The following is a 14929-nucleotide window of genomic DNA, read 5'->3' on the forward strand; positions in this document are numbered from 1 at the left end:
GGGGTACAACAATGGCGATTACACAGACTGGGCCTGAGGCGTGATGATGCGCGAGATGTGCTGCGCCGTGTCTGCGTCGGCACTCGCGCCCGAGATCCACGAGCGCGCGCTCTCGCCAGAGCTACGCGGCTCGCCCGCGTGTGTGCGGATAGAGTCGTCAATCGTCCGCAACAGGTCGTCGAGGCGGTACGGCTTGACCACGACATCGGTGAAGTCGGCCATGGCTTCAGGAACTTGTGCTTGGCGTGCGTTCCCGGCTGCTGTCAGCGTTGCGGGCGCCGGACTTACTGAGCGCGACGACGTTGGTCGGCGCCAGGAGGCCAGCGGCCTCATCAGCACGCAGGAGGCGCACAGAGGTATATCCGTCCATGACGGGCATCTCGAGGTCCATGAGGACGCAGTCGAAGCGTTTGGGCGCGGCCTCGTTCACCGTGTGCGCTGCGGCTGAGATGGCGCGGCGGTGGCCCTTGTCTCTGGCCTTGCCTTTGCCTTTGCCCAGGGCACTGGAGTGAACCGGAGAAGCGTGGGGGGCGGGGAGGGAGGGCGACGCGCCGTTGGTGCGCCGGCTCCAGCGCTGGCTCGCTCGCAGCCGTTCCAGCGCCTCGAGACCGTTACTCGCGCTCTCCACTGTGAGTCCCACGTGCTGGAGCTGGCGCATGAGCACGGTGCGGTTGATGAGATTGTCCTCCACAATGAGAATGTGAGGCTTGAAAGGGCCGGCGATCTCGTTGCTCGCATTCTCGGGCTCCGGCGCTTGCGTGGTGAGACACGGCCGCGTGCGGATGTAGAAGCGGAACTCGGAGCCGCGGCCGTGCTCGCTCACGACGTCGATGTGCCCACCCATGCGCTCAGTGAGTTTGCGGCACACAAACAGCCCGAGCCCCGAGCCACCGTACACCGTGTGCGTCTCGGGTGAAGCCTGTCGGAAGCGCTGGAAGAGTACTTCCAGCTCGGATGGCGTTAGGCCCGGCCCCGTGTCCACCACCGACACGAAAAGGTACAGCTGCGTGTCCTCACTGATCTTGCGGTCGGAGGGGGGCGGCATAGCGCATCCATCCACGGGCGGGTCCACGCCGAGGTCAACACGCAGCTCCACCCGCCGCACGGGGCTATTGGATGTGAATCGGATCGCGTTTGAAAGAAGGTTCGTCACCACCTGGCCCAGGCGAACGGGGTCCGTCATAATGCGCTCGACACCCAAGCGCTCGAACCCCGGCCCTATGTTCAGGCTCAAGTCGAGGCGCTTCATCCGCGCTTCGTTCTGGAATACGAAGATGGCCTTCTGGGCCTCCTTGCAGATGTTGGTCTCGGTGTCGTACATTTCTGTTGTCAGCCAAGCCGTTAACAGCACGCACGGAGCATATCGAGCTGGATCTTGCCGAGCGAGAGCACGTCGTTGGAGATTCTCTCCTGCGTCAGCCCGCATTGGTATATGCTGTCAAGGGCCTCGAGATCCTCGCCCATCGTGACGAGGAGCTGGTCGGTCGGGTGGAACACAGTCTCGTCGTCGACTGCACGCTGCATCTGCTCCTGCAGAGCTAAGAGATTCGATTTGACGAGCGACGCGCACTGCATTAGGCTGCTGATCGGATTGCGGATCTCGTGCGACGTAATGTCAATTAGCAGCTCCTGCTGCCGTCGCGCCTCTTCGGCCGCCGCGCGCCGCTGCTCCGCCTCGAGAACTTGCTCGCGCTGCATCCGCTCGTTGGTCTTTCTCTCCGTGATGTCGACGGTGCACCCGATGATGTGCGCCTGGCGTTAGCTGGAGAGACAGAAAGGCGTGGCTCACTGGTGCGTCGTCGCGGTTCACCCGGATGACCGTGGTGGCGCACCAGCGCCCGTTCTTCCACTGGTACTCGGCCGTCTCGTGCACCGCCTGCTTCCCGATATATTGTCGCCAGATTTGCGACACGTGCTCCTGATGGTCCTCCTGCACATAGTCGCCCCAATTGGTGATGGGCTGCGTCTGTGGGTAACCGGATATCTCGTGCCTGCGGTCAACTCGACAAGTTCAGTCTGTCTCACCACTTCTGGTTGGCATAGTGCACATAGCCGTCCTCGGAACAGCGGAAGATGCCAACGGGCGAGTCTGGGTGAGCTGACATACAATTGCACACTCACACTCGGTCAGGAGCCGCAGCTCATTTGTGCGCAAATCGAACGCGCTCTCGAGGGCGCGCCGTTTCTTGCCTAACTGGAGTCTGGGCGTCAGCGAGGACAACTCGGTGAGCATACTGCATGTGCGCGCGCGCAATCAACTCTCGAGCGTTGAACGGCTTGGGCATGTAATCGTCGGCTCCAAAGGCGCCATCAGCGCGCGCATCCTCCATCGAGGTGAGGAGGATAATCGGCACCATCTGTTGCTCGGGGGTGCCCCTCCTGAGCTCGGTGAGCAACTCAAACCCGCTTATCTGATGTCAGCTCAGACTTAGCACAGCTCACCTTGGGCAGCATGACGTCCGCAATGACGAGGTTTGGGTGGTGCTCCTTGACCTTCTCGAGGGCTTCATGCCCGTCAGACGCCTCGATAACCTTGCAAAACGGTGCAAAGATGGCGCGCATGTATCGCCGCGTATCCGGCAGAGCTTATGTCAGCCTAATTCCTCCAGCCAACTCACAGTCGACAAGCAGCACAACGTCTGTCGAGTCAAAGTAGACCGTGCTTGGGTCGATGCCCCGGGCGTTACGGTCCGAGGGCGAGGAGGCGGCAGACGAGGGGCTGTGGAATAGGTCCTCTTTCGGAATGCTCGTCCAGCCCCAGTGAGCGCGCGACATGGCATCGAGGACCGACTGGTGGAACTGCTGCAACGGGGTGCCCGCGGATGAATGCGGGGTCTCGACTGCGCCTGGCGGCAAGTGCTCGTATCCAAGCCTGATATGAGCGTCTGATGTTCAAGCTGACTCACGGAAATGTGACAGTAAACCTCGTCCCATGCGAGCCATCAGGCGACTCCTCCGCCGTACAGCTGTCTACATTAAACGTGCCTTGGTGCAGCTCGACGAGTTTCTGAGGTGAGCAAGCGGCGTCGTCCAGCAACCTACCCTGGTAAAGAGAAGAGTGATGCCCGAGCCCCCGTGCGTATGGATAGCAGTGTCGTCGGTGGGGTACTTGTCGCCGAACGCGAGGCTTTTAGCTATCGTCAGCTTTAGGCGCACTGCAGCGCACCAGGTATTCCGACGCCGGTGTCCGCCACAGCCACGATGGCAGTGCCATCTTCGTAGTTGACCGTGACACGGATAGTTCTGCTCGATCAGTACGACACATGTCGAACCCACCCCTTCCGCGTGAACCGCAGCGCATTCCCGATAAGCGTAAAGAGGATCTTTTCCTGCTGTCAGCTCGCTTCTGCTTGCGGCGCACGTATTTGTCCCGATCCAAGTACACTTCGCGGTTCTCCATGTCGCAGTCGACGACGTAGTTGAGCCGCGCAGCGTCTGCCGCTTGCTTGAACATTGCCGCGACATTGCGCGTCACCTCGCCGAGGTTGACATGGCGGAACGAGCTTGCCATGTGGCCCGCCTCGAGACTCGAGAGGTCCATGAGCATGCCGACGAGGCGCGAGAGACGCTGTACGTTTCGTCGCGCCATTTTCAGGCCGTCCCGCAGCCGTCCCGCCGGCAGCTCTGCCACAACGTCGTCCAGTGGGCCGGCGACAAGTGACAGCGGCGTCACGAGCTCGTGCGAAACATTGGCGAAGAGGAGTTTTTTGGCTCGCTCAAGCTCCGCAAGCTCCTCCATCCGCTTCGCCTCCTCTTGGTAGTACCGCGCGGCTGCAAGATTGATAGAGAGCTGGAGCCGGAGTCTGTGGTCAGCCGACGTTTTTGAGCGACAAGTCGACGTACGCTCGCTGTGATTGTCAGCCTTGGTGTCTGAGGTCGGATGTACTCACGAGAAATGCCTGATACTCGATGTCAAAAGAGAGGCAGCTGCTGAGACCCAGCACAAGGACAGCGCGCGGCAATCCCCCATCTGCGCTCGTGATGGGAATAACGATGGCGGAGGTCGGCAACTCTTCCCACACACGCACGGAGTAGCCCTTGATAATCCGGGAGCAGTCCCTCACAATGATGGGCCGTCGGGCGCGCAGTGCTTCGGCAAGCGGCCACTCGTCGGCCGGCGCGGGCTCGATTTTGACGGAGCTCGACTCGTGCGTCGCATCTGATCGGAAAATGCCCCGCCGCATTGGCGTGTAGTTAGGTTTAGATGCTGGCTGCCCTGCTTCGCTGGGGGATATTTCCAGCGTCGTGAAAGCGCTAGCCATCATCTCGCTCGTGGGTTGCTCGCCGGGTAGCAGTTCGACGGTGCACGTTTGTGGGGCAGAGACATGTCCGTCGGGCACACCAACGCCGCCGCCATACCGCAGGCGCGCTGTCGAAGTGGGAGGACCGCGGAGCGAGTTGGCGCGGCTGCCCACGCTTCGAGGTTGGACTGAGGTCAGAGAGCACCAGAATGATACCTACTGTTCGAGGTAGTCGATTCGACGTGAAAAATGAGAGCGAACGGCGCATCACGCGGGTTGGCTTCCAATGTATCGAGGAGTGTCTCGTTGAACTCCTTGATCGACCGTGCTGTGTCTGGTGTCAGACTGAGAATTGGCTGAACACTTACACGCCCTCTCAGCCAAATCACGCAGCACAGTCGTACGTCGCTCTGCCAATACTCTGAGCGTCGTGTCGTGGAGTGTGAAGTAGAGCCCTGCATACTCGCCTGTGGCATCTTTGAGAGGTGCCCACAATTGTGAGTAATACGCCTCCCGCAAACGAGGACAGTGGCGAGTCTTCTCCAAGAAAAGTTCTAAGAATTAGCGTGAGTTTGAGATGTCAACTCGCCGTCTTCCTTCAAAACAGTCGTTCCTGTCAACACAACGTCGCTCAGCGAGCCCAAATACCGCCATAATTCTGGCCGTCAGCAGTGTCAGTGACGCAACCTACCAGCCCACGACTGAGGCCCCGACCGGCCGAATGCCTCGGGATGGTCGTATATTTTGTCGGCGTACAGCTGATTGTAGATCAACGTGAACTCCTTGCCCCACCACACGGCGACGGGGAGCGGACACGCCATAGCGGTGTTGACAGAATTGTGGAGTGACGAAGACCATGACTCCCGCCGCCCCAGTGGTGTGGCAGACCAGTCTGTGCTCTCGAGGAGCGCCACGACGTCTGACACCTTGCCTTGTTCCGTGCGATCTGGCAGTGGACCGTGGACAACTGATCCGTCTCGAAAGACGTAGAGCGGGCGCGCGGGATCCCAGTGGTTGGCGCGGACCGCGTCGTCACCGTCATTATTGGCATAGACGTCGTCTTTCCGTGGGCCGCGTCGCTCTTCCTCACGTGATGCTTCGCGCGGCCGCCCCCGTGGCGGTGGCGGTGGCGGATCTCCATCCGCAGCAGCGGTAGTGGCTCTGGACATCGTAGACAGACCGCGGTCAGAGCGATCGGGCACAGTTGGACTGTTCAGGGGTGTGGCCGTCACAACAGCGTACACGTGCGCTGGGGACAACGAACGTTGCCCCCCGACGAGCTGATAGAGGGACAGGTGTGTTTTGGAGAGGAGGAGCGCAACGCGCTTCTCCCCAAAGGCAAACGTGAGAGTGAGACTAGCCTCAGCAGACGGAGCAGCCACTGCGTCGTCGTGAGACCCCCCAGGATCATCAAGGTCGACCTCTGCCTTCTCGCGCTCCGGCTGCGACGAGCCCAACCAGATGGCCAGCCGTCGCGCCTCCTCCACCGACAACCCATCAAGGAGGGCGCTGCTACATGCCAACCGCTTCCACTCCCGATTCGCCCACACCGGTTCGAGCGGCTTGAGAAATGAGAACTTGGTCCGTGCCCATGTGGGAGGCGGAAAGTGATTGGCGTCTGGTGCTGCCGAGATAAGAACGAATGCCGGGTAGGGATACGACTAATGTCAGCCAGACTGAAGCAAAAGCGGCGCTAACGTTCAAAAAGTCTATGGGGAGGTTGGCAGTGTCGACGCCAGCATTCTGAAGCGCCTCGAAAGGGGAATGGTGCGCACTAGAGGATGAGGGGTTGGGCGTGGTGGAGTGCGAGTCGTCGAACTCGGGGGGTCGCATCCTATCTACGGCGCTTTCGGCGCCGCTGAGGACGATCCCTGTCATCGCATCCAGCGCTAGTAATGCGTGCGATGGAGGAGTGATGGGCCTGCGATGGGGAGGGAACGCCCTCTAGCTTGGCGTGGCTGAAGACGTGGAGAACTGATAGAGAATAACGATGGTGCTGAAGATTTGATTGAAGTGGGCAAGCCGTTGAGAATGGTGCGTATGACTGAGTTACCGTTAGCTAGGAACGAGGAGGAGAAAGATAGCAAGGTAGATCGCCTGGACGGCATGGTGGAGCGAGCGGGACTATGGGCGAGTTAACTGGACGACGAGTTGAGCGCTACGAGGGGGGGGGACGGCAGGCATTCCTCAGGTCGGATGCTGCGCAGGGTAGCTCCGCAGCGGCAAGCGTGTGGGCTCGTAACTCGTAGCTCGTTTCGTAGGGCAACTTGCGAAATGCAGCTCTCTGATGGGCCCACCGGCTCTGCTGCGTGCTGGAGATCTAGGATCTAGGAAACGGCTACACGCCACAGACAACCGGGGTGGCGTAATCACAACTTTTACTTGCCGATATGCCCACAACGCCAGCAGAACGCGTGCGGTTGACGCCCTCACTCCCACCTTCAACTTCGCACGTTGGCACCCTCGACGTTAACCGAGCGTGGCACCCTCATCAATGTCAAAAACGCTTGCCCAAGTCGAAAGTCGATACATACCGTGCCCCTCCAACTTTTTACTTGGACTTGGCGCGTGGAAAATTTGGTTGTGTCTACGCAGTCTGTAGTGCCCTACGTCTGTGCGTCATCATCACCGAGTTGAACAGATGAGATTATGCTGACAAGAGAGTCCGAGTTCTGATTGTTCCCAGAGTGCTGGGCCAAACAGATCTGCTCATGAGGTGATCGACACTCTAAATTGATGTTTGATTAGTCCTATAATTAGGGCTGATCCGCCTCACACGTCATCCTAATCACCTGAAAAGTAGTGCCTTCATTTCATCCATGTCAACAATCCTCACCTCGTCCTCTACTCATCTTGCAACAATGCCATACCATGTCTACCTTCCACCGTTGTCACTCTCCCCACTGTCCTCTCTTGACGGCTTCAAAGATGTCCACCTGTACCCCATCCCCCATCCACCCGCAGTCGTCCTCGACATCGCGCCTGCCCAAACACACCCCCACCTCCGTCCTCCATCGACGTCATCCCCGCCATCCCCGCCCCCCGTTCCACCCCGCACCCCCACTCCGCCAGCAAGCCACAGGCGTAGATCCCAGCGCCTGCGTACCTCGGGTAGGCACGCGGCTGGCTCCGGGAGCGGGTCAACGCAAGACAGCGTGAACGCGAGTGCGAGTGCAAGCGCTAGCGCGAGCCAGAGCCAGAGCCACTCGCATCTCTCGTCGCTCAACTCGTTCTCCATCACAGCCTCACGCCCCTCCCAAATCGCGCACATTCCCACATGGGCGATCCCCCTGTCCAAGCTCGTGCCGCTACACGCGCTCCTCGCGCGCCGGCGCACGCGCGAGCGGCCCCGCGTCACCCTCCTCTGCGGGATCATGAGCGTGGACGCGCCGGCATGCCGCCCGCGCCGCAAACCCGGGCCGGGCGGGCGCACAAGCGACCTCTGGATTGCGAGCTGGGACGTGCTTGCGCCTGCGCCGGGCGAGCCCGCCGCAGCCACCGTCAAGCTCTGGGACGAGTGCGCGCGCGACTGGGGCGGCAGCGTGCGCAAGGGCGACATCGTGCTTCTCGAGGGTGGGTGAGTGTACGTGCAAAGCTGAGACAGACGTCGAGTTCGTTGCAGCCGGGGAACGTGATGGGCCGCAGCTCGTGCTCTCGCCGCGTAATGGCCGCATGCCACCAAAACCTGTCGTGCTGTATCGCACGCTCCCGCGGTATGCTGCGGCGCGCGGCGACTATGTCTACCGTGCTGCTCCGCGGGGCGCGGTGCCCAGCGGCGAACGAGGAGAGATCAGCGCCGAGGACCGCGCACTGCGGCCCGACCTCCGCCTCGCGCGGAGCGACCGCGGCGTGCAGGCCGTCGCTGAGATGGCGCGGTGGTGTGCCGAGTGGGTGGGGGGCGAAGGGCCTTAAGGACGGTGCATGTTGTACTTCTACTGTTTTACTACTGCCCGCGTTGCGCAGAGCATGTTTGGTTCTGCGAGCGCATAGAAGGGAGATTGCGATCGGTGGCGCGGTTGACACCGCTGCCTCATGTTTGCATGTAACACAACCTCCCGCGGTTGTCGTGACCTCAACCCAACTCGTCTCCCAACGGCGCTTATATCTCAGTCATCTTATCACATCTGCTTGTCCACCAAAACCCTGTCCAGCTCGACTACATGCGATGATATCAAGCTCAAAGGCTGCTGACGAGGTGCGTCGCGTGCGTGCCGAGCGCCCACTGGCGCATGAGGACACCCGCAATAGCCGTCGCGGGCGGGCACTTGGTAAAGTTGTCAAACTTGTCCATGGGCCGGGGGTCGATCATGGCCGGCGCGTTGATGTCGCGGTCCTCCTGCGCCTTGTCCAGCTGGTTGTAGTCATCCTTGGTGAACTTGGAGCCGAACTTGGACGATGCGACGCGCGCGACGACGGAGCGGGGGAAGAACTGCGCATCCTCAAGCTCGTTGTCGAGGTCGAGACTGGGGTCAGCGGCGCGAAGAAGTAACAGGAGGAGGTGGGGGCCGGCCATGCAGCACGAGCGCGGACTCACCGGATGGTCTGGCCGCCGGGGGCGCGCCCGTAGCACCCAACCATGAGGTTGGCAGGGTACGGCCACGGCTGAGACGAGCCGTATCGGACGGGCCCGACGACAATGCCGGCCTCCTCAAGAACCTCGCGCCTGACCGCCTCCTCAAAGCTCTCTCCTGGCTCGATGAATCCCGCGAGACACGAGTACATGCCCTTCGGCCAGCTCTTGTTGCGGCCGAGGAGCATGCGGTCGCCCGTCTCGTCGAGGATGCCCATGATGATGACGGGATCCGTGCGGGGATGCGCAAAGTTGTGCAGCCCGGTGTTGGAGAAGCACTTCTTGCGCTCCTCGGGCCCGCCACGCGCCGTGACGCAGCTCCGCTTCCACCCGCCCCAGAGCGAGTACGTCTGCCGTCCACACGCAGGGCAGTAGCGGTTACGCGCGTTCCAGTCGACGATGGGGCGGCCGGACGCGAATAGGCCGGCATGCCACGCGTCCATGAGCGACGCGGACATGCGCGCGTCCGCCCACTCGCTGTCCGGCGGCGCGGAGAAAGTGCCCTGCCGCGCGGCGTCCTCCGCGTCGCCGGGCACGGCGTACAGTCCTACGCCGGCCGGCGTCGCGTCAATCGCGAAGTAGGGAGTGCCGTGCGGCTTGAGCAGGTCTTCGCCGGGAGGACAGCCGCGCTCGTCGACGCCGAGGAAGACGAGGATGCAGCCCGCGCGCCGCGCCTCCTCCGCCTTCGCGTTCGCGGCGCCCTCGGGCGGCGACAGAAAACCGTCGCCAACCAGCGCTTGCACGGCGGGCAGGTCGACGAGGTACGGCGACGAGATCTTGCCCTTGTGCACGAGCGGCTTGCCCTCGTTGAAGACGAGGAACTTGGCGCGCGAGAGATGCGCGTTCAGCACATCGGCTTTGGAGCGCACGAAGGAGAGCCGGTTCAGCGGGGGCGCACCCGCATAGAAGCTACGTTAGCGAGGCCGGGGGGACGCCCACTTGATAAATGTGTCGTTGGCGTGGACGTCCATGGGAACAGCCGTTTGGAGGGGCCAGTGGTAGTAGCGGGCCGAGGGCGGAGCACGGGGATGAGGACGGAGATGGAGACGGAGAACGGCGAGATGGCGAGGGAGGAGGCGCATGCAAGAGCGAGGATGAGACTGTCGACGGCCGCCGCGGTGCAGGTGACTACCGATCCGAGTGATGTGGGGAGGCTGCTGACTGATCGGCCCGGTTACCCGGGGACGCGGATATGTCCGTTGAGAATGCCGAAATACCTCGGCGTTCTGCAGGTGCACCAGATACATGCGACGACGATATACACGGAGCGCTTCACGCAAGTATCTACAAAGCATCGGGTTCTACATCATCAGGCCCAGAATCGGCACTTGAAGTCGTAGCGGGACACAGTCTTCAGAGGAGCGTGTTGCAGCCGCTGGGCCGTTGTATCGACTGGTGTTGAACACTCTCCGTTCACCGCATCCCTATCCGCCCCGATCTCGGCCACATAATCCTCCTCGAGCACCACCTCGCCGCGGATCCACCGAAGGTTTCTACGCCAGGCAATAAAGGGTGGGCGGGTACGGAAGACAAGGGGCGGTGCGTCCAGCCGGCCAATGAAGAGATGCGGAGACGGCGAGGGGATACGGCCGACCCGGCGGCGCTTGTGCGCACCCTGTGATGCGGGCAAGTGACGAGCCTTGAGGAGCGCGCGCATTCGTGTCAACGGCGGCAGTGGTGGATGTTTTTTGGGGGTAGGTTCGGGCTTGACCGTTGTGCGCCGCCCCTTGACCGTCGGTAACCTGTCCCACTGGATGCGTGCGTTGGTGACCTGGACGAACGCGCGGAACGCGTCTGCGCTCTTTCCACGCGTCCGCGGAATCTGGGGTGGGAGTTTCGGATCAAGCCAACCCTGCGGAGGCCTCTTGGGTGGCGGAGAGGGTGTGCGGCGGTTAATCTCGACGATTGCGACAGGGCGGGGTGGCACGAGGTTGCGGACGAAGTCTGGGAGAGGGCGGGGGCGCGGACTGGGCGGAGGTGGGGTTGGCGTGGACGAGGGGGAGTTCTCGTGGCTTGGAGATGCCGTCGGTGAGCTGGGAGCAGAAGAAAGGCTGGAGGAGGGCACGCGAGGCGGCGGAGGATCGATAGGCTTAGGCAGGCGGATGCGCAGCATGACGGGGCCTGGTGGGCGCGGGAAGGTTGCGCTTTCGGTGCTTGGAGGTGACGCGAGTGGTGAAGGCTCGCGCAGCTGCTTGTGTAGGAGTTCTGGCACGGACTCGCACTGAGGCTCACGTAACAGTTCGCTTGGAGGAGCACACGGGGGCTCACTCGACGATGGATGGGCAGGCTCGTGCCGAGACTCACACGGCGGCTCGCTTGGAGACTCATGCGGAGACTCGCGCAGAACCTCACGCAGAAGCTCAAGCAGAGATTCCGGGAGAGGCTCATGCAGGGGCTCGCTGGGTAGTTCGCTAATGGGTTCGCGCGGTGGTTCACTCGACATGTTCTTCCCGCAGCTCTGGCGCCGCTCATCTACTCGCTCGCTCCCGTGAGAACTCTCGGACACTGGTGCGTTCTCTATATCGTCATCGTCTGGCGGAAGCGAGCGCCGCCGCTTGCCGCGTGACGGCTCCAACGCGACCTCTCGCGCCCGCTTGCATACTCCCCGCGCCGCCTCAACTCGCCTGCTGCTGCCAGCTTTCGGTGGCGAGACTGCATCAGCAAAGTGGACGTGGCGCGCAGTCTTTGTCGCCTGTTTGGCTCGGGTCGCAGGCTTGACCGGTGTGGCTACGGGCTTGATGGTCTTGATCGTGGGCTTTGGAGCACGCCGTGGCGTGCGCGGCGAAGGCAATGACTGAGCAGCGGCTTTGGGTGTATACTTCCGCGCGCGGCATGGCGAGGTGCTAAGTCGGTGGCGTGGAGCGGGTGAGGACGCGCGAGCACCGACAGGAAGTGGCGAGGGGGAGCGGTTGAGGTATCGCGACATCGGCAGAAGCGGTTCAGAGAGGAGAAGAGTGTCAATGATGTGAGAAAGGATGTCAATGCAGTGGTAAGGGGCGAGAGGAGGACGTCAGAGGGCGCCAGTGTGTGGTCAGCAGACTGGGTAGATGTGTGCATGCCGGGGCAAGGGCGCGTTTGGCGTTGCACCATGTGCTGTGCGGAGCGTGTATCGAGGCCGGCAAGGCATGATTTGCGTTCATGTGGCGTTGAGTATTGCGGCACTGAGCATTGCGCTTGCCTTCGATGTCTCTTCTATGGCTCTTACGCTTAACCTCCATCACACTTTAGACTATGAGCCTGTAGTCATTGTCGACGTTAGACTGTAGCACGGACCTCATATTGTTCCCGCTGCCCACCGACTTGCCCTCCGCCTTCAACGGCCAATGCCGAGCAGCTCGGATGTAAGAGGGGTGAAGTCATTTACGGGCGTCAACAGCGGGTTATGCGTGATGCTTAACCCGGACCATATAGCTCGCCCATTCGTTATGTGAAACGTTGGATCTAGCCTTACGAGTAATAATCAGTCGTGGCCTGGAATCGATGTTGGATGTTTATGAGGCGTCAGTGAAACCCGCCGCCATATCAATTGTGTAACTCGAGTTAGCCAAACACCTGCTCTTGATATGTCAATGTCTACCCTCGCCTACCCATCCGATCAGCTCGGACTGTCAGTGGGCAGCAACGGAGGCCAGCAACGACGCCGCCCGCCGATCAGCGCGGAATGCGGCGCGATGAACACGGAGTGGAGTGCAAAATAACGGCCGGACAGCCGACGTCACCCACTCCGGCCGTCTCTTGCTCCCTGCTCCTGAGTGAGTGCCACGCCTCATCGAGGAATGGTCAGCACAAACGTGCTCGGCGCGGCTCTCGCGAGGCTGCGAGAGGCGGCAGAGAGCTGGGGCACCGGCGGGGCCTCTATGTTATGCTGGCAATCGCCCCAAGAAAAGTCGAGTTGAAGGGAGCGAAAGAGAGCGTCGGAGCGAGCCGACGTCGGCAAAAAAGTGGGCAGGCAGGGAGCGCTCACGTGCGTCAGGCACCACCGTACGAAGGCCGCCGCACCGCCGTACCGCCGTACGCCCGCGAGGCCGGCAACTGCCCACCCGGCCACGTCTAATCCGGCCCTTCCATCTCTCCTCGTCGCACAACCTCCTCCATCCCATCACATCGCGGCTTTCGGTCACGTCTCTTTCCCCATTCCCCTCTCTCCTCTCTACACTCTCCCTCATCGCCATGTCCAAGTCAAACTCGTCCTGCTTCGCCAACCTCGTCGCGCATGCCGCGCGCACCGTCTCCACCCCCAGCGGCCTCGACGGTGGCCTCCAGCTCTTCGCTTACACCGGCCCCGTCGTCGCCCAGCTCGTCCTCAAGCTTGCCCAGGCCCGCGCCAAGCACCCCATTCTCCAGAAGGTTGGCGGTGACACCGCCCGTCTTACCGAGCTCGCCGCCGGCATCGTCCGCGGCGCCGGGAACATCAGCGAGGCCCGTGTTATCATGCGCGCGTTCGGTGAGTGATTGATTACTCCGGTCTCGTCGGCCTGGAAAAATAGGTGGCTGGGCGGACGATTATCGCAATCAGCGCTAGTCTGCCATCGTCCGCTGCATCCTTACGATGACCGAGGTCGGGAACCCCCACCAAGCCTGACCCGCCATAACGACGTGCAAAGCTTACCCCAGGCCTGCTCCCCATGCTTGACTGGCTCCTCCGCCTTCACCCCAACCCGGCCAAGGCGCTCGCCAACTTCTTCCTCCGCCCCAGCCTGGCTAACCTCGACCTGAGGAACGAGAAGGTCTTCCAGACCCTCCGCGTCATCCTCCTCTCCCTCTTCTACATTGGCGAGCACTCCGTCTGGCTCGGCACCAGAGGCATCCTCGCTCTTACCCCCGAGCAGCTCGGCACCATTGCCAAGATTTCGATCCGCTCTTGGGCGTGAGTATCGCGCAGTCTGCAGAAGTGCTGCGGGGGCGCCGGCGGACGGACGGGGAATCCGCGAACAGCACGGACTGTTCGCGTCCCTCTCGTGCTCTGGCGCCTCCACTTTGCTCCCTCTCTCCTCTAAATTCGCTAACTCCCAGGATCGACGTCGGCCTGTCGGCGGTCAAGCTCATCTCCACCTACCGCGGCCTCCTGGCGCGCAAGAATGCGCTCCAGGCCCAGGGCGAGGTGGGTGCCGTAGAGGGCTATGCGCTTACGGAGCAGAAGGTGGATGCCGAGGAGGCCAAGAAGCTCTCGGCGGACTTTACGGCGTGGAAGCGTGCCGCCTGGGTCAACTTGTGAGTACTGAGCTGCGCGAGAAATGCGCGAGAAGAGTGAAGGGACCAGCTGACACCCAGCGCCTGGATCCCCCTTACTGTCCACTGGTCGTTCGGCGGCCTCTGGGAGAACCCGCTCATCACTGCCGCGATTGGCGCCGTCGTGTCGGTCGGGAAGCTCAACAACGCGTGGGCGGCGGCCGCCTAAATCTGGCGCGAGGACGAGAGCGCCTGCGCTGGCGCGTAGAGTTCAGAAGCAGTTGTGCACACTGTCATTTGATGGATCGATTCTTGAGACGGAGACGGCGTCTGGGGGCTTGCTGTTGTAACTGCGGTTTATCATGCAAGGCTTCTTCTGTGCGGGCGGATGTGCAAGAGTAGTGAGCCGGAGCAGGACGAATCGAGGACGGACAAGACGCGTCCGTCGGTGAGCGACAGGGAATCGGACGAGGCCGTGGGTGATGGTGATCAGGTCGATCACAACCGGCATTCGGATTTGCCGTTTGCCACCATCACAAAGGGGACCGGCTACGAGGGTGAGCGGGAGTGCACATCTGCATGTTTGCTCGACCTGTTCCGCACCGCGGGCCGGTGCTTGTGAAGGACATTTCAACTGCAGATGGTTCTGGACATTGGAGATGCAACGACGGTTGCCAAGGGGAGCAATGAGGAGACAGGAACTGAGCATTCCGCACTCTCGTGCGTTTCACGTGCTCCTCATCATCCTCTCACAACATCGACTTTCCGTTCTCGGACGGGCCTTCCTAATATCCCACTCTCCGTCTCCGCTCCGCTTCGCTCGTGCTCGGTGTTTAAGCGAGAGCAAGAGTTTTATGCATGCGATTTATTAACGGCTGCCACACTCCGAGGCGTAGAGAATACGTTGGCCAGAGTTATGCTAATTACCACAATTACCACGGTATGACGT

The 14929-nt window shown here is 61.6% G+C and overlaps 5 protein-coding genes across 5 annotated transcripts; 2 read left to right on the plus strand and 3 right to left on the minus strand.

Moving 5' to 3' along the window:
- Positions 1-18: 18 nt before the first annotated feature.
- COLE_00307 (uncharacterized protein) lies at positions 19-6119 on the minus strand (the record flags this gene model as incomplete). The annotated part of the gene is made up of 20 exons (XM_065626072.1): positions 19-257; positions 289-1323; positions 1356-1752; positions 1790-1991; positions 2026-2089; positions 2122-2201; positions 2236-2411; positions 2443-2585; positions 2619-2872; positions 2907-3007; positions 3043-3134; positions 3167-3243; positions 3277-3329; positions 3362-3805; positions 3891-4429; positions 4462-4575; positions 4610-4795; positions 4831-4899; positions 4933-5902; positions 5940-6119. The coding sequence occupies 20 exons, from the start codon at positions 6117-6119 to the stop codon at positions 19-21; spliced, it is 5415 nt and encodes a 1804-aa protein (XP_065482566.1).
- A 1794-nt stretch (positions 6120-7913) lies between these two features.
- Positions 7914-8153, plus strand: COLE_00308 (uncharacterized protein; the record flags this gene model as incomplete). Its single annotated transcript, XM_018423611.2, has 1 exon — positions 7914-8153. The coding sequence occupies one exon, from the start codon at positions 7914-7916 to the stop codon at positions 8151-8153; it is 240 nt and encodes a 79-aa protein (XP_018277658.1).
- Positions 8154-8418: 265 nt separating this feature from the next.
- COLE_00309 (uncharacterized protein) lies at positions 8419-9782 on the minus strand (the record flags this gene model as incomplete). Its single annotated transcript, XM_018425469.1, has 3 exons — positions 8419-8704; positions 8776-9720; positions 9751-9782. The coding sequence occupies 3 exons, from the start codon at positions 9780-9782 to the stop codon at positions 8419-8421; spliced, it is 1263 nt and encodes a 420-aa protein (XP_018277657.1).
- Positions 9783-10120: 338 nt separating this feature from the next.
- On the minus strand, positions 10121-11737 carry COLE_00310 (uncharacterized protein; the record flags this gene model as incomplete). The annotated part of the gene is made up of 1 exon (XM_018425468.1): positions 10121-11737. The coding sequence occupies one exon, from the start codon at positions 11735-11737 to the stop codon at positions 10121-10123; it is 1617 nt and encodes a 538-aa protein (XP_018277656.1).
- A 1244-nt stretch (positions 11738-12981) lies between these two features.
- COLE_00311 (uncharacterized protein) lies at positions 12982-14209 on the plus strand (the record flags this gene model as incomplete). Its single annotated transcript, XM_018421443.2, has 5 exons — positions 12982-13255; positions 13426-13678; positions 13825-13912; positions 13949-14022; positions 14083-14209. The coding sequence occupies 5 exons, from the start codon at positions 12982-12984 to the stop codon at positions 14207-14209; spliced, it is 816 nt and encodes a 271-aa protein (XP_018277655.1).
- Positions 14210-14929: the final 720 nt, after the last annotated feature.

The sequence above is a fragment of the Cutaneotrichosporon oleaginosum genome, assembly GCF_008065305.1.
Source record: "Cutaneotrichosporon oleaginosum strain ATCC 20508 chromosome Unknown ATCC20508_contig01, whole genome shotgun sequence".
In the NCBI taxonomy this organism is placed as follows: Eukaryota; Fungi; Basidiomycota; class Tremellomycetes; order Trichosporonales; family Trichosporonaceae; genus Cutaneotrichosporon; species Cutaneotrichosporon oleaginosum.